The sequence below is a fragment of the Barbatula barbatula genome (assembly GCF_947034865.1).
Source record: "Barbatula barbatula genome assembly, chromosome: 15".
NCBI classification, from domain to species: Eukaryota; Metazoa; Chordata; class Actinopteri; order Cypriniformes; family Nemacheilidae; genus Barbatula; species Barbatula barbatula.
Window position 1 is genome coordinate 5,675,931 of NC_136778.1, and position 17,993 is coordinate 5,693,923.

Consider the following 17,993-nt stretch of genomic DNA (forward strand, 5'->3'; position numbering starts at 1 on the left):
TTCTTATGAAAAGAACATAACATCATTAAATTAAAGGACAATTTTGATGTAAACATTGTAAGTGTTGGGGTAAAAACCCTTCTTTACCTTCTGTGAGGAAGGTGTATTGTTCACTTCATCCAGTTTCTCAATTTTCTCAGGTTTCTCGACAGGCTCTTTGCTTGGCTGTAAAAAGTTACAGAGTGTGGGACATTACATGAATGAAAAAACTATATAGCGCTATTACTGCTAACATTCACATCATAAAATGTTTTCTTTCTCTATCAAAATACAGAGTTGAGGTCGTGCTTAAATACGTGATAAAATAACATATGATGATAACTTAAAATTTTGAATTGAAATGTGTCGTTGATATTTTTGATAGGGCTGTCAACGTTAATGCATTAACACATGCGATAATATTTTTTTCAGATTAACGCGCCAAAATATTTTACACAATTAACGGAGCATCAGTTTCTTTTGTCATCTTTTGTCTAGCGTTATATTATATAATCACGCTCTTATTCATGTAAAGGCCTTTTAAACCTTTTAAGCGCGATTGACAGCACTAATCTTTTATTTTATAGCAAATGTTTCATAAAAGCACTCAAGTCACTCAAAACACATGCTGTATTGTGTATGCAGAACAAATTTTAACCTCGACTACATTCACAAACCAGTGTGACCTCTCATACCGAACGAGGTCAATCTTTTTTACTTACAGAATGGCCTCTGTGACCAGGCAGTCTCCTGCCAGGCATCTTTGGTCGGTTTGCGGTGGGGTGGGATAACTTCTCCGAGTTAGAGGAGACGTCGTCAAAAGTAATGAGATTGACTAGAGCAAAAAAGGTAACATTTTGAGTAACACACGAGCCAAGGTAAAATAAATCTTTTAATATGAAAAATAAACTATGACTAGACGTTAAAATGTAACTTATTACTGCCTTGAGTTGACAAAACTGCAACGTTATTTCCAGGCTAAATATTTAGCATTTTGCTTTCTAAACATCCTCACAAACACAGAGGACATCACAAATCATGTTTATCCAACCTGATCTCACACGCATTCGTAACAATGTGGCTAATCCGTATGAAAATCAATCCTAAAGCTCCTCCCCTAACTCCAGCCCTAAACCTATCATCACTGGCACGAAAGCAAAATGTACGTTTGAATAAGACTGTATAAATCCATATGAATTAGCCACATTGTAAAATAGTTACGTATTCCTGCCAGATTGCGAGACTGTAGAGCAGAAGCTTGGTCTCTCCAAAACTGTAACCAAACTGTTAAGCAAAACCTAGTTGGCTTCCACCAACTGACAGACAACCACATGATGACAAACAGATTTATCCTATAGCTATCCTAACACGATTATATGTTTTTTTGCATTTTATTCATCGCTCAGATTTTTCAAAGCAATATTGTGGGCCGTTGCCCACTACTATTAAACAGACAAGTCAAGTAAACATATTCGAGTAAACCTGTGCAATAGAAATTAGGCAGAAATGAAGCGACAAATGGATGGGAGATCATGGTGAGATTTGTAGAAGGAAGCATTAGTACAGAATGGGAGGTCCTCATGTTCTTTTGAAGCTATGCCACCTGCTCTACAGATCTGGACCATTATACTCCATGCAGCTAGAATAATCCTTCTCCCAGTGAGGGATTCATGATACTAATCCACACACACACCCACAGCCAAAACCAGTCCAAACACCAACATCACAGCCTGTGTTTGCGGTTTATGCAACAGGAAATAACATCAATTTACCTGCGTCTGGACTCTTCTCGATGCCATCCACAACTGCTGCTTTTGGCTTGCTGGGTAAAGGGTCGCCCTCCGACTTTGGTCGAATAAGGGGAACTTCTCCATTATGACTGTAGGGTTTATGGAAACATTCAAATAGTTACTAGCTACATAAAGAAGCCTAAAGATTAGGTAACCCACACATTTGATCAAATACATTATTATATATTTTTTACATTTTATAAATGTAATATCTTAAACAGTAATCCATTAAACTATTAAATATGTTAGGCAGTTTACGTAGTAGTAAAATGCAAGGCATCCTTTATAAATAAAGAAAATCTCATAACGCAGTGTCTATGACCTCTAGTGCAGCTAATTTTGGACATCGGACATAAGCAATTCAGTCCTTGCAGTCTTGCCTAATGAGAAACTGATTTTAATCAGGTGTGTTATATAAGAAATTCTTCCAAAATGTAGGAAAAATATCGCTACAGCTTAAACCAACATAAAACTAGGGTTTGGAAATGATGTTGATTCTTTACAGATGTTTTGCAATGAGTCTATCACAACCACAAAATGGTCAAAAATAATCAAATGTACATAGAAATAGTTTGTGACACCCACACTTGCTTGACAGATGGCGAAGGAGCGACAGGTTTGCTGTGGACGGAAGATGGACGCAGCAGTGACTTGCTCGGAGGCACAGGTTTTTTTGGGGGTACGATGGGGGCAGTGGGTTTGGCGGGTTTCTCCGGCAAGGGTTTGACAGCTTTGATGGAAAAAGAAAAGATATGCTTAAACAGATTGTATAACTATATACATCTCTATCGGTTCTCTGTTCTTTACCCCATGGTTTCAGAAACCAATAGAAACCCATGACAAAAGAATTAAAAGCTTGATTATTCCAAGTTCTAAAGTATCTAATGCGTTGAATTGAAACCTCTCACCAGCACGCAAACTGACAAACTTCAAGTCTCAAAGTAGGTCAGGAGACATTTTCACAGGATGTTTGCACCACATAGACCCCTTCTTCTATCATCTCAAATCGATGTTGTTATCTCGTTTGATCGCTCGTTACAATGTCACATTAGAAGGTCTGCGATTGATTTGTGATGCTCAATGTAAATAGGAGACACACACACACAGACACGCACCGGGGCCATCACCTAGAACCAAACACCCAGAAGTTGGTTGTCTCCATGCAACACAGATGTGAAGCAGTTCTCAGAAACCATGGCTGAACAACTAAATATTAGTTCAGTGATTCATAAGAACGCTAAACCTTCAAGCATTTTTCAATTTACACAGTAAATGTGTGACTTTGTAAAGAAAAATGCAGACATTGCTATTTTTTTGAACAGCCTAACATTCTTTTTTCATGACTTTCTGTAGAGTTATAACAAATATGATACTTTATTATTCATGTTTCTATTTAGAATAGAATATGCAGTGTTCCCAATGTATTTGTGTATTGAACGAAAAATGTTTTAAGCATTTTGAGCTTTATTCACTTTTTTTAAAAACTCTGCTATTATTTTGAACACAACTGTATATATATATATATATCGTATGTTCTTCTTTAGTATCTGTGACCATGTGTTTTGATGAACTGGACAACAAACCGTCTTACCTTTATCATCAGGCCGTGGCTGCGGTTGCCTCCGGTCCGCAGTGGGAGCCTCTGGTTTCAAAACTGAAAAACGAAGCATATTATCTCAATTATTCACCCGTTTCTCAGGTCCTATTGTACACTCAATACACGACAAACAAAAGAACAAGGTGACTTCTGAGACCGACGTTTCAGCAAAATAGGAAACATGCAGGCAGTGACTAGCATATCCTGTGTGGGTAGGAAAGACGGGCCAAATCTTTGCAGCTCTCTGCAAGCTTTCTCAAAAGCAGTCGGGATGATGCGGTCATACCAACATCCGATGCTCTTGCAGACTGAATGCGTAACTTGTTAGACCTTACCACACCACACACTTGAAATGAAAACCCAAAGGCACTGTATACCAGCAAAGTGTGTTTATGAATTTCAAGGTGTCGTGGAGATACAATCTAAGTTGTTTTTATCCTTCTTTTGAATTTCAAATTAGTTTTGTTAGGTTAGTATTTGTTTTTTAATATTTTGATATAAGCAGCTTTAATCAACATCATCTCGCAGCAGTTTTTGTCCACTCACATACCGATGCAGATATATTGGCATGTTCTCCAAAGTATAAACAATCAATCAAACCACGTACTTTTATCATGCATGACTAGTTGTGGGTCACTTAGAAATAACCTCAGACATCAAAGCACATCTGATGATGCTTAGAGCTCTTTAATACCTCGATAATCTCACAAAAGCTTGAAATAATGAGAAAAAGTCAAGTGATCAGAACAAACGGTGTTGTGCTGAGGATGTGATGTCATACCTGGGGTCTTGGATGGTGGCGGTGGCTTCTTTGGCTTCTGCGGAGAAACAGATTTTTTTACATTTATTATATTATTACATTTAATGGTGCCGTGTGAAATTTTTTGGAGGATGTATTGACAGAAATGCAATATAATATACATAATGTAGTCTTCAGAGGTGTATAAAGACCTTGCATAATGAAGTGTTATCTTTTTACTACCTTAGATTGAGCTATTTCTATTTACATACACCACGGGTCCCCTTGCATGGAATTCGCCTGGTTGTTTCTACAGTAGCCCCAAACGAACAAACTTTTCGTGATACATTATCTCCTTCAGGAAAGAAGCGAAAACATGGCGACATCTTAGTTCTGTGTCAGCCACTATAGTTGTTTTGAAATGGAAGGGGAGGGGTGGAGTGAGCCGTTGGTTGCAATTCGCAACATCACCACTAGAGGTACATATTATACAGTGGACTTTAATGTCCGTTTTTGATTGGTTGATTGATTTTCTTCAGCATTTTGGTACAGAATGGCAGATAAAACTATTAAATTTGTGGGTACTACATAACTATCTCCGTTGCATAATCCAAAATGTATCTCTGGCTAAAATAAGTAAACCTTACATTCTGTACCTTACATAAGGTACAGAATAAGCTTGAGTAAATCCAGACCTTCCAGTATAATTTTGGTGGGTGCATTTAGTTCACGTCTCCGACAAGCTGTATCTATGAAAGGATCTGTTTAAGGCCAAAGAATTTCCCCTCGTTGAATATCAGAGACATAGCCTGAATATCAAGGGCTGAAGGGGCCATGTTCAAATCACTCGCAGCAAGACAAAACCGTCAAATCCTACAGATTACAATTTCTTTTCAAGTGAAAAATTACTTTGTGCATTCAAATATTGCCTACGCAACATATATCAGTCTGAAAACAAGTGCCTGAGGCCATGCAGACAGGACTACTAGACAACAAAACAATCATCGCAAAATAATAATAGAAGTAGATTACACAAGGTCTGTTAGAAATGCATTGCATTTGAAGTGCAATGAACTGTATGTAATGAAAATGAACCTTAAAAAGTTTAACTTCAGAACAGTGGCCCTGAAAGCCTTTATACCCTTCTTATAAAAAAGGAGGTATTCTGAAGAATGTTTGTAACCAAACAACACTGCACCCCATTAACTCCCATTGTATGGACACAAACCCACTGAGACATTTCTCAAAATATCTTTTGTGTCGAAGAAAGCGTCATAACCAGGATTACATTTTTGGTCGAACGTATTTTGGGTGAACAATCCCTTTAACACAGAACCCAGATGAGGAGGTTAACATCTCATCAGACAAGCTAACATGAAGAATTGATCATTAGTTTCTCGCACCCAATCCACCCTGTGCAAAAAAAACTTCCACATTCCACGGGAACCATTCGCTGACCTCCACCAAACATCACATGAGCTTCAGCTCATCACGACCCCACGCGGCAGCACAAAGACAATCTTTCAGGCCAATCAGGCTGAAACAAAACAGTTATGCTGAGAGTGTCTGAACCAATGACCCCGTTCAGTGGAACATCCGGAAACTTCTATGCAAAAACGGCGTAACAGGGGAGACCCCTCCGCCCCGACAATCCTTCTGCTTGTTGACTAGGAGCGTCTGGTGCTTTGGCACATGTTGGAGCATAAGTCCCTTTTTGCAACAGGATGCAGTTGTTTTGTGGTTAAACACGGCCCCTCGGGTGAGCGAGAAGAATTTAAAAACTAGATTGAAGCATTATTTGTGAAACATAATAAACAGCTTAAACATGGAAGTTTTAGGATATTGATTTAAATGCTCCAGTCGGGCTTACATACTAAATAACAGAGACCCACAACAAGCGGGGCCCTGTGATTTCCGCGATGTGGAAAACGCGGACGGAATTGCGGAATCCAGGCATCAAAAATGTATCTGCTCTATAACACGATATGGCATAGAATCTGGCGAATGTAATACTTCTTAACCAGAAAGTAGCACTGAACAGCTAACATAGTGCAAATTGTGCTAACAATAACGTTAGGATTATTCAGATGTGGTTTAAATAATCTGCTTGTTCTGCGTCAATTGTATTAAAAGTGGATAGATTGCATGTACTGCAAGCTACTGTCACACAACCAATGCCCCCCCGTCAAAATAAAAGTCCGGTTAACTTGAATAAATTATAACACCCACATTTTACCACACCATCCTCCTTAATTTTTTTATAATTTGACCACTTAGTATATTATTTACTTTAGTAAATGGAAGTTAATAGTAAAATTATAAAAATAGTACTTTAAAAAAATACTTAAAAAGTACTTGAATTTAGGTAGGCCTGAAAACAAAAGAAAAAAGAAAACGTACTAGTACAATGGTTTATTGACATAGTTAATTACATTATAACCTAATTTAGTGAGAGAGAGGACAGGGGGCGAAGTGGGAGAGAGAGAAGGGGTGGGTTCAGGAAAGGACCACAAGACGGGAATTGAAACCGGGTCGCCCGATGTGCAAACGCGACACGTGTCGGCCGACTGCCCACAAGGTTTTCGGCATTATACCCTTTATTTTTTATTTTTAGTATTTTACCTATCCTTGTATGGTTCAAAGAATCCACTGTTTTTTTAAATAGTTTATAAGTGAATACAATATTTACTGAAGTATTTTTTCATGTGGGCAAATGATGGAAAACACAGAATATAGAAAAATACAAACGGAATTTGGGAAAAGATTGAACGAAATTTGGGAGAAAAAAAAAGTCAAGTGATGTCTGACAAAAGCTCTACAAAAATGCTTTATTTTAAAGTTTAACCCTTTAAGCACATACATAATTCCCATACATCAATTTGTGTTTGCCTTGTTTTCATGACATGCCATTAATAATGTGCCATTATTGTAAAATGTGAAAACCTCCACCTCGCCAGCAAAACCATTGCAAACATAATGCCCAGCACTAAAAATAAGCGCACCTCAGGTGATTTTCTGAACAAAAGAATCTGAGAATGTTTCATACCTCCTCTGGTTCCTGTTTAGGAGACGCTTTAATGGAGCCTTTGGACGCGAGAGTCTGCACAAAGTCATAAAGGAATACACATAAAGTGAATGCCAAATAACTTAACACTGCTTTAATACTGTGTACGTCTTCACTGCATGAAGCCATTTCTTTTGGAATTTATTGTCAGGTAATGAGGACTCTCACAGAGAACATCAAACAACTGTCTTACCTCTTTTTCAGTTTCAGGTAAAAGAGTCACAAAGTTGTCTGGGAAAACTCCCTGTCTTCCGTTGATCTCTCCTCTCCACCAGCCCGACTCGCCCGTGTCCTACAACATCACAAATTCTGTTGCTTATGCACAAAAAGATTAAGGCGGAGTTACGTTTAGACTATTATACATAAGATAATTAAATACACAATAGGATGTAATAGAAATAAAAATAAATGAAAAAATCCCTCTGATGATATACAGCACATGGAAAAATTAAGAGACCATTCCAAATTGTCATCCAACAGCAATGTGAAAGACTCACAGCATGACAAGACACATGAAAATAAAAATTGAGGTTATCACATTAAAAATGGTTTTGAACTTTCTCTAAATACATTTACAAATATTAGTGTTGTATTGCTTAAAAGTGAATATGAACTTGTTTCTTTGCAGTATTTGAGGTCTAAAAAATACACAGCATCTTTTTATATTTTGACCTGTTTCTCCAGTTTTTATTTTCAAATAAATGCAAATGGAAACAATATTTTTATTTGAAATGTGGGAAAAATATTTTAAGTAGAATAAAACAAAACGATCATTTTAGTTAATGTAAAACCTATAAATAGTATATTCAGAAAAACTGAAATTGGTCGATATAAAATGGTCTCTTAAATAATTGTTCTTAATGTGTGTCCTTATAAAACCAAAACGCAGATATATCTCTTGCCACTAGATGGAGGTCATGTACAAAACGTCTTTTAACTTCTGATATGCTTCCTGTTTAAGGGCTTAGACAACACTGGTCATCAAAAGAAAACAGTTTCCGCGTTTCTCGATTAAAATAAACCAAACATTTCCCCGGGATGACATACAACAGCTTCTCATTGAAATGTCTAAAGACTTTTAAATGCTTTCTGACAATAGACGGCACATTTATGATTTATGAAAAACTCTATCACTACTACAAGCCCCTTTATGGTGTTTGTGGAAAACACTATGATTTAACAGGCAGAACTGAACAGTGCAATGGCGAGAGAAATGTCAAGTCATAGCTATGATGCATCACAGGTAAGTTCAAAGTTAAAAATAAATCTTATGCAGTTTGCAGAAATGTAACTCACTAAGCTTGTTTGTCTCAATAGGCATTTTCACACACTGGACTAGAGGACTCCAAGACGGGAGTGATAGGGGAATGATGCTGGGAACTGATTGGTGTACATTTGCGTTTGCATAAGATCAACCTTTGAAGTCGATCCTGCTTCACAGGTAACTACCCAAACTGGTTTACACTGTTCCCTGAGCAGGGCTTATCTAACTAGACTACAAGCATTTTTCGGTTTACTCATTAGGATGTGGGAGGTTGACATATGACGTGCGGTGACAGAAGTTTAAATACTCCATTACAGGACTGGATTTAACATTAACATTAGTCATAAACTAATATATAGGCCATTCAGATTATTTGTGAATATTGGTGACTGTTACAATATTTACAGACAGCCTTGTCAACAGCAAAAAAACAACATATTAAAGTTTTAAAATCAAGCTTCTACACAAACATCAAACATTTACTTTCCTGTATACAATACCATTCAAAAGTTTTGAAACATTTCTTCATTGTACATTTTTCCACGTTTTGAAGAATAGTGCAACTTCTACATTCTAGATTAAATCATTGTTAGTAGTCTTCAAAGTACACTTGGCTTCTTGAGGTCTCACCCTGGAAGGATTTATAAAGGGGTATTTCTATCTATTATGGGCCCTCCTGGGTGCTCTTATTTGGTCTGAATCGGTGAAAGAAACAACTATGATGACACAATTATATTTTTGTCATACAATTTTCTTATGTGTTTCAATCATTTAGATATGCAAATTAAGATCATGACAGGCATTTTAGTGAATGGTTTCAAAACTTTTGAACGGTAGTGTACATTTCAACCTAGAATCATGATGTTGATAAGAAAAAAAAATGTTTAGCAAGAACAATTCAAATTCAAATTATAAAAAGAAGTATAAACAGTGGCTCAGCTTGTCATACATACTTTGCATTGTAAAAGAATGACGTCACCCTCCTTTAAATCCAGCTCATCCTGGTTAGTCGCATCATATGGGTAGATGGCCTTGCAGTATTCTTTAACTGTAGAGAGACAAAGAGCAAGAAAAAGACTCGTCATATATACCCATCATGTTTGAGCACTACCTAAAGCAAAGCAAACCAAATAAAAACTTCATTCTGAGCATTTACTTGCAATCCGATATACATGAACAAAGCAAAAGGTGTCAGTCGTGTCTTTTCCCAATACCAAATACTTAATCTAGATGACGCCCAAGAGAAAAATTATTGCGATAAGGAAATCTGAATCATCATGTCACATGGGTGGGTTTTCTATAAATCTACGGCTATACATTGGTTATCACACTTATGTTCATTAAAAACACATAAGTGAGTTAACATGTACAATGCTAACACACCACTAAAGCATTTATTAACATTAATATCAAAATTCAGTCATACATATTTAAATTGAAAGGTTGCATCTGTTAACATGAATGCACAATGAACTAACATTAACAGATATAAACAAAAAGTATTGGCATTAATAAAAGTATAATGCTTTAAAAAGACGATGCCAATTGTTAAAGGTCCACTGAACGAAATTTAGCAGCATCTAATGCCGAGGTTGCGAATAACAACCACCGTCTCCTACACTGCTCACCCCTTCCTTTCGAACCACTACAGTGGCGGACAAATGGCTAAGATGTCACCACATTTTTGCTTCTTTGCCTAAGGAGATAACGTATTTATGAAAGACGCTCTGTGCAGTTTGTCCGTTTAGGGCTACTGTAGAAACAACATGCCGAATTCTACGTAACGGGACACGCAGTGTATTTAGATAGAAGTGGCTCACTTTAAGGTAATAAAATCATAACGCTTCATTATGCAAGGTCTTTATACACCTCTGAAGACATAGTTATGTATATTATATTGCATTTCTGTCAATAGATCCTCCAAAATTGACACATTTGTCCTTTAATGGAAGCTGACTAAAGTTAATAAATGAAAGTTTATTATAAAGTGTGTGACCACTCTCTTCACCCCATCTTTCCCAAGCACTCACCTTTTCCTTTGTTCTCAGCCTCTTTTTCTCCTTTATGAGGCTCAGGAGTGCTCAAAGGGGTGGGTTTTGTGGCAGATGGTAATGATGGAATTGGCTAAAATGAAGCAGAACCACAAATGGATTTACTGACACAGCAGCACACACAAACGCATGCAGTCGCACGCTGGACTGCAGAGACAGATCAGCCATGCCTGCATGAAAGGAATGCTGGGAAAACAACAATTACTGTCATGTATATACAGAGCAAATGGGACAGCATGCTGGCCTTTACCCACCGCAGAGTCATTCTTTAAAGCGACAAGAGATCTTCAAGCAGGGAGACAAAACCACTCGTTTTGTTTTTAAATGAGAGCTTTCAATGCAAACTCCACTGACCCTTATGTCATGTGGTTTGACATTATGAGTTCAAAGGTCATGTTGCGGAGGATGACACTCATTTAAATGAAATTATGAGATGTACATGGTGAGAAGACTATCATGATACCGAAAAGGAAAAGATTGATAATAGGTTAAACCATTTATGTTAACAGACTTGATAACTTTAAGAGGTCATATCATACACGTCTTTAAGCATTTCATTTTTTTGGAGGTTTGAAAGGATTTTTTCTTAAAAGTAATTTTGCTTTTCATGACATTTTCGACCCTCTGTCAGATCATTGACGAAGTCACAAAACTGTAAAGTTCAGACTACAATAACCAGGCCCTTTGGACCCAATTTTCACAATCTAAGGAATCATATTCCTAACGCGCTCTTTAAATAACAAAAAAAATATTCAGTTCCTCAAAATAGCAATGGGCCAACAATGCGCCTTAGCACACCTCTTTTGTAGACCGCCACCCCCATGGGCGCATAAAATGAGCACAGATGCATTTTCTATTTAAATAACGTGAAAATTAGATCTGCGTCTGGCTGAAACTAGCAAAAACACTTGCGCTGCCCTTTGCGCTGTGTGTACAACAGGGCCCTTTATCTTTATATCATTTACCTTTCATCTTCTGTTCTTATGGTGTTTTGGATTCGATATTTACACCAGTACACACTTCCTACTCTTTACTACACTATTTTTTATCTTATGAACAGAGGAGGAACATTTGAGTTCTGAAACTATTTTAAGCGATCAAATAAAGGGATAAGAACTCAATATATGACCTCTTTAAAGGAATAGTTTGCCTTCAAAATGAACATTCTGTCATCATTTACTCACCCTGGTGTCATTTTTAAACTGTGTGATTTTCTTTCTTCTACAAAACACAAAAGAAGATATCTTGAAAAATGTCGGTAACCAAAAACCATTGCTCATTGCATCCCATTGACTTCTACTGTAAGGACACAAAACAAATGCAATGGGGACCAACCGTTTTCTATTATCGCCATTCTTCAAAATACCTTCTTTCGTGTTCTTTAAAAAAAAGAAAGACATACAAAGTTGAGATGACGAGACGGCGTGTAAATAATGATAGACTGAAATATCAACAAATGTCTTTAAAAAAAGGTTTGGTCATCCTTTATTCACCCTCATGATCGAATGATGGAACACAAAAGATAGTTCGAGAAATGTCTCAAAGGTTTTGTGGCCATATAATGGATGTTTGGTTATCAACGTTGTTCAAAATATCTTTTGTGGTCTGCAGAAGAAAAGTAAGTCAGTGAACCGTCCCTTTAAAATAAGACTAGTATCCAACCCTGTGCTATGGGTAATCTTTCTCTAGTAACATGCACAGACAGGAATAGTCTATTGTCTGTTTAGGCGGTGCAGAACACAAGTGATCTTATAAGAAGTGGCATTTCCAGAAAGCATAGAAACAGCTACCCTAAATAATCAAATCCAAAAATGGAGACAAATTGCCTAAAAAGGAAGGTCTCACAGTGAGACTGTCTGTCTTCTGCTTTACAGCGAGGCCTTGAGCAATCTCTGGCGGGACTTGCAGAGCAGTTAGACATGTAATTACCCTTCAATGCTCCAAGCAAGGGGGAACAGGCAGCACTGATTTTCATACATGCCATGACAATGATCTCATTTTATAAAGCATGTGCTAAACTGCTCGGTTACAAGCGGACTGCCATGGCGTATTCTGCAAGTGACACGGAAATTGCACAACTCCTTTAATTCTTATTTAAAGAGACAGTTCACCCCAAAACCAAAATTCTGTCATCATTTACTCACCCTCATGTCGTTTTAAACCTGTGTGACTTTCTTCCTTCCGCAGAACACAAAAGAAGATATATTGAGGAATGAGCCATTCACTTACATTGGACAAGTGAATGTGTGCATGTGTTGTTCGGTTACCAACACTCTTCGAAATATCTTTGAAAAAGTCATTCAGGTTTGAAAATGACAAGAAGGTACGTAAATGATGACAGAATTTTCTTATTTTTGGGTTAACTATCACTCTCACTCTATAATTCTTGTGTAAAATAATTGTTAGGTGCAGAAAGCAAACATACCCTTTCTTTCTTTTCTTCACTTTCAGAAGGAGTTTTTTGGACTTTGTGGAGCTTTACTGAACCCTCTCGGAAAATGTCGCCAAAGCCGATGCCTTTGACCTTCTTGGGCTGAGCCATGATCCCGTTGCCGGGATGAGGGGACGTGGGGCTGGTGGTCCCATCCCTGTTATCTGTGGAAACACATGACTGTATGAGCATTGCCAGGGTTTACAAATAATTTTGATGTTTTGATGATCTCATGTTTAAAATAGCCAAAACAAACAGTGCAGTTTCATGTGCCATAACAGGACTTAGTTACAACTGCACACACCCTTAAGTATTCAACAGTAAGTCAAACAAAGGCCGGAGTTTAGTTTTTTCGTGTACGGACATGCCCTCTCAAAGTGTGGAGTGGTTAGCTGAACCATACCTGGTTCGTCTGTAACGTCGCTAGTCTCTGTGTCTTCAGCTGTTTCTATTTCTTTGACAAAGTTGGAAGGAAAAAGTCCAGACTTCCCATTCATAGTTCCGCTCCACCAGCCTTCCTCGACCTGAAAACACCCGCAGTCAGCACAAACAAAAAAGCCAAGTCAAACATTCGTTTACAACATAACCGAAGTTTATAACACAGTACGATTTAGGTTAAAACACTTTACGTGTTACCAATGTATCGGGTATCATAAACTAACAATAAATATATTACCATAGTAGAAATGAATATTAAAAAGATTACTGGATAGGCCTACTTAACTTTTGTGTTTAGGTAAAGCTAGCAAATGCAGTCTGACTGTAAATAGCACGAACAGTTTTTAACAATTTGCAGTAAAAAAAATATAGATTTATTTTTAACAATTTGCAAAAAAATGATGGTAAAAACTTCAATAAGGAGGTGGTGATATCGCATCTGAGCTCAGTGCGAGACTGCATGTTCCTGCAGACAGAAGAGCTGCACGCAAAAATTATTTTCCTTGATGTATGAGAATTTCTATAAATAGGATATTCGGGGCAGTTTTAAACCCACATTGAATACAAATGACACTCATGACAGATGATCTTGCTTACCTCCTCTGTGATGTCAATGATATCTCCAGCTTTCAGTTCCAGCTCGTCTTCATTCTGAGGCACATATTCAAACAGGGCTTTGCACTGACGCTTCTTGGGCTCTGTAACGAAAACACATTCATTGAGGATCCGGCTCGACACGCTCAGCCAATAACATACGCATGACAGTAGAGGGCACAATCACAACAACAGCCTTTACACATGTGCATACACACATGAACTCTCACACACATTCACACCACACCCTCTTCAGAAACATTGGTTGAGTTTCATGTGTAGAATCCATTGCTCTATGCCGTGTAAGGGACCGTCTGAAAAAAGTACTGGAGCACATTTGATAGGGCATCGTGTTATCTGTGCAAACGTCATTTGAAGATAGTAGTAAAATGTATCTTGAATGCTTTGAGTAAAAGCGTTGATTGCATAAATGTAAACGCCGCAAAAAGTTAATTTTCTAAATCCTTGAAAACAGTCCATCTGTAGCTCAACAATGCAAAATCACCATAGTATTACAACTGTTATGTACCGTGGTAGTAATATCATGACATTCTTTAAAGCCCTGTGGAGTGCATAAATAAAGTATTTATTCAGTATCCCATAGCAGTACCATCTAGTACCATGGTTTTAAAGAAAGAATATATAGGGCTTGTAGAAAGTTGTAATACAAGTTTATTTCATTCTGGTCAAGCTGTTGCACAGGAGCACAATGAGACATGGAGTCCACCAAGTTACATTTCTCTGTTATCACGGCTTTATATGATATTGTTCACTAGGAACCTTGAATAGCTGTGATAATGGCCCTGTGCACTGATAAACTTTCATTAAAGGATCAGGAACGGAAAAATTAAAACTAGGCATTTTAATAGACACTTACATAAACAAAGCTACTGCTGCCCACTACTGGCAAAACCTGTTTTCTGCTGAACTCTTTTATTCTGAATTCTCAGAGGTATGAAAAGACTAAAGGTTAATAGTAGCAAAGGAATATATTGGCCCTCGGGCCTAACTTCACGGCCTTCTTCCCAAGACCCCATCCTCTAAATACACACACACAAACGGATTCAAAAACAGACAGCATTTTGCAGTTTTGCAAAAAAAATCCACATTTTAGTTTGAGTTAAGAGTCGCAGACTTGTAAATGCTAAAAGAAAGGGAAACCTACTCTTTTTTGAGGAACGGGGTTGAGAGTTGGGCTGGAATCCGAGTCCTCCGGTCGGGATGCCGTAAGTGCTGATCCTCTGCACCAGACTCGCAACGTTCCCAGACGCTCGCCGCTGTATCTGAGATTCATATTTTACCTCCTTCGCTTCTTTTGCCTCATTTGGCTCCTCTTTGGTCCTTGGCTCCTCTTTGGTCTTCGGCTCCTCTTTTTTCACCTCCTGAATTACAAAACAGTGAAAATATATCAAAATGACATTTCACAGAATCAAAAACACTAAAATGCAGTGTTGTTTTTTGTCGGGAATCACAATCAATGGCCTACCTTTAACATTGTGAGAGATTTTTAGTTACAAATGCTATTTCTATGAGGAAAGAAATTAAAACTGTACTTCTAATGTGATGTACAGAATGTTTCGGTTGTAAAATATTAAGTTCCTAAAGTGTATTTTACAGTAAATGGAGAAAGATTTTTTTTATGAATTATGCATTTTGTGACTCAAACCCATACATAGGGATATTCCACCCAAAGATACAAGTTCTGTTATCATTTATTCACTTTCAAATCATTCAAAAGGCCTGTAGACCAATATAAAGTGAAAAGGAAATAAAAAATATGTTGTAAGAAATATTAAGATAATATACAGGCCTGGAATGACATATGGGTCAATGAATGATGAAAGAATTGTCATCTTTGGGTGAAGTATCCCTTTAAGAAAACTGTAAATACTATATCATTGGGGCTGAACAGCTGAAACAGACAAAAACGTCTGCCAGACATATGTTCTGCTTTTGGTATTTTTCAGACAAATTGCACATACACCATTAATTATGCAATATTCAACACACGTCACACCAACATAATTTACAACTTAACAGTAACAGTCAACTACTGCCTATACAGATGTAAATTTACAAATACCACAAACATTCAGAATTCTCACTCAAAAAGTGTCGAGAGAAAGAAAGAAGCCAACAGAAGAGTGATCCATAGTGACAGCAGTGTGGTTTTCAGCCCTCAGAAGTATGTTCAACTCGCCTTGTTGAAACATGCTCAGGGATTTAAAAAGATCTCATTTCTACTAGAATCCCTCCTTAAAGTGTATACAATAATACAAGGCCCTAAGTGTATCACTTAAAACTTGTTCGAACAAGAATAAAGATTGCAAAGCTGATAGATTTGGGGAAAGACAGCATAGTAGGTCATTTAAGAAACTTTTTTTCATCTCATGTTTTTGTGAGTATTTTTACTATTGTCAATACCACTAATACCATTTGTATTACAATACAGTTTAAGTGATTTCTAATACATATTGATTATTTTCTAACCGAGGTGTATACAGGAGAAAATAGCACTACTTAAAGTCTCCAATGATCAGTACAGTCGGGTTCAGGGTCTTTACACACAGACAGGCATGTGGAGCAGCTCTGTGTTTCCTGGAGACTCCGGTACAGAATGGAGAATGCCACAGGCTGCATCCGTTCCAAATTTCCTGTCTGAGATGCTGACAAAGAAATTCCTCATTGTTACTCCCTGAATCTTAAGAACCATCTTAAGGTCAGCTTTCTCAACCGTCATTGGGACCTGATTTTCAAAAAAAAAAAAGCTAATGCGACTTTAAAACAACCATTAGATACGTTTAGATAACTTTGTTATGTAAAAAGACAATTTGATAATGAAAACTCAAAATCGTCGAACACAGTGGTGCCAGGATCTGCTTTTTAAGGGATAGTGCACCCAAATTATTTAATTTATTCACCCTCATGTCATTCCAAATCTGTACTTCTTTCGTACAGAATAAAACTTTTTATATTTTGGAGCCTAAACATTTTGGGGGCCCATTGACATCCACTGTACAGACAAAACCATTGATGAACATTTCTCAAAATATGGACGCGGCCACTACAACATTTCAGCCGCTATTAGATTATTAATGATAATAAAAAAATATTTTGCCTTGTTATGCAAGCACTGTCGAGCTTGTTCAGAGGCTGCAGCTTTTGCCAGAGGGGAACTGGAATCCCCTGGTTAGGCCTGGTTCCAATGGAGTTTTGGGTTCCTCGGCACCGTTTGCATACTGTTTTGCACTGTTTGCTTGGCCGGTGGGCTGCTAGAATTTTATAGTTTTATTTAATTAACACTGCATATAGGAATTTATAGTCTGTCTGATATTTGACCTGTGTTTTTACGTGCATAACCTTACATGTTTTGCTTATAGTCAATACGTTTTCTTGTTTACTTGTACGATATATAAATAAAGTTGACTTGACATTTATTCATTTTGTTGGGTGAACTATCCCTTTAATTCTTTGCATTATAATCATAATGTTATATATTTAACATATTGAATCTTATTGCAACGGAAACAGTCTTTAAAACATATTCTATCCGAACAAAATGGTGAATGCTCCCTAATTTGTAAGTCAACTTGGATAAAAGCGTCTGCTAAAGAATAAATGTAGACACAGAATTTGTGGTTATGGACCACCCAGAAATAAAGCACTTTTTCCTAAAACAAGGCTTTACTTAGCAACACAACCAGAACAATGAAAGCAACTGAGCCATGAAAGGTATAAAACACCTTTCCAATAAAGTTATATTTGTCTGTTAAGTGCCCTTTTAAACCTGGCTGGTGATTCAGAGAAACAGAGCGATCAAATCAAGTGCCACGCTGTGAGAATCCAAAGGAATACAGAGACCATCAAAGGCAAACATTACCAACAACACATCATCCAGACACAACAAACCAAAGATCTTATTTAGATTCAAAACTGCCTCAAATCAGCTGCTTACCTGCTCGCTTTCCATGCTCCTCTTCTTAAACTAGCACAGTGATGACTATCAAATCTTTCCGGGATCAAAGTTCATTTAAGGGAGTGGAAGA

General features: G+C 37.4%; 1 protein-coding gene and 1 long non-coding RNA gene across 4 annotated transcripts in view; one reads left to right on the top strand and one right to left on the bottom strand.

The window, feature by feature from the left end:
* Positions 1–17,993, bottom strand: part of cd2ap (CD2-associated protein) — a 28,019-nt gene that overhangs the window by 3,865 nt on the left and 6,161 nt on the right. For 2 of the 3 annotated variants that reach the window (XM_079474462.1, XM_079474461.1), the window contains exons 3-16: positions 15,113–15,329; positions 13,951–14,051; positions 13,319–13,439; positions 12,910–13,079; positions 10,464–10,557; positions 9,387–9,481; positions 7,363–7,461; positions 7,152–7,205; positions 4,148–4,184; positions 3,361–3,423; positions 2,355–2,499; positions 1,752–1,858; positions 702–814; positions 88–165 (exon numbers count right to left, since the gene is read on the bottom strand). In XM_079474462.1, the coding sequence (XP_079330588.1) occupies positions 88–165; positions 702–814; positions 1,752–1,858; positions 2,355–2,499; positions 3,361–3,423; positions 4,148–4,184; positions 7,152–7,205; positions 7,363–7,461; positions 9,387–9,481; positions 10,464–10,557; positions 12,910–13,079; positions 13,319–13,439; positions 13,951–14,051; positions 15,113–15,329 (1,494 nt within the window). Of the gene's footprint in view, positions 1–87; positions 166–701; positions 815–1,751; positions 1,859–2,354; positions 2,500–3,360; positions 3,424–4,147; positions 4,185–7,151; positions 7,206–7,362; positions 7,462–9,386; positions 9,482–10,463; positions 10,558–12,909; positions 13,080–13,318; positions 13,440–13,950; positions 14,052–15,112; positions 15,330–17,902; positions 17,957–17,993 lie in introns of those variants that run through there. The other variant, XM_079474463.1, reaches the window with a different exon arrangement.
* On the top strand, positions 8,136–15,586 carry LOC306904498. Its single transcript, XR_013787639.1, has 3 exons — positions 8,136–8,412; positions 8,487–8,610; positions 12,936–15,586. It is a non-coding gene; the product is annotated as an uncharacterized lncRNA (long non-coding RNA).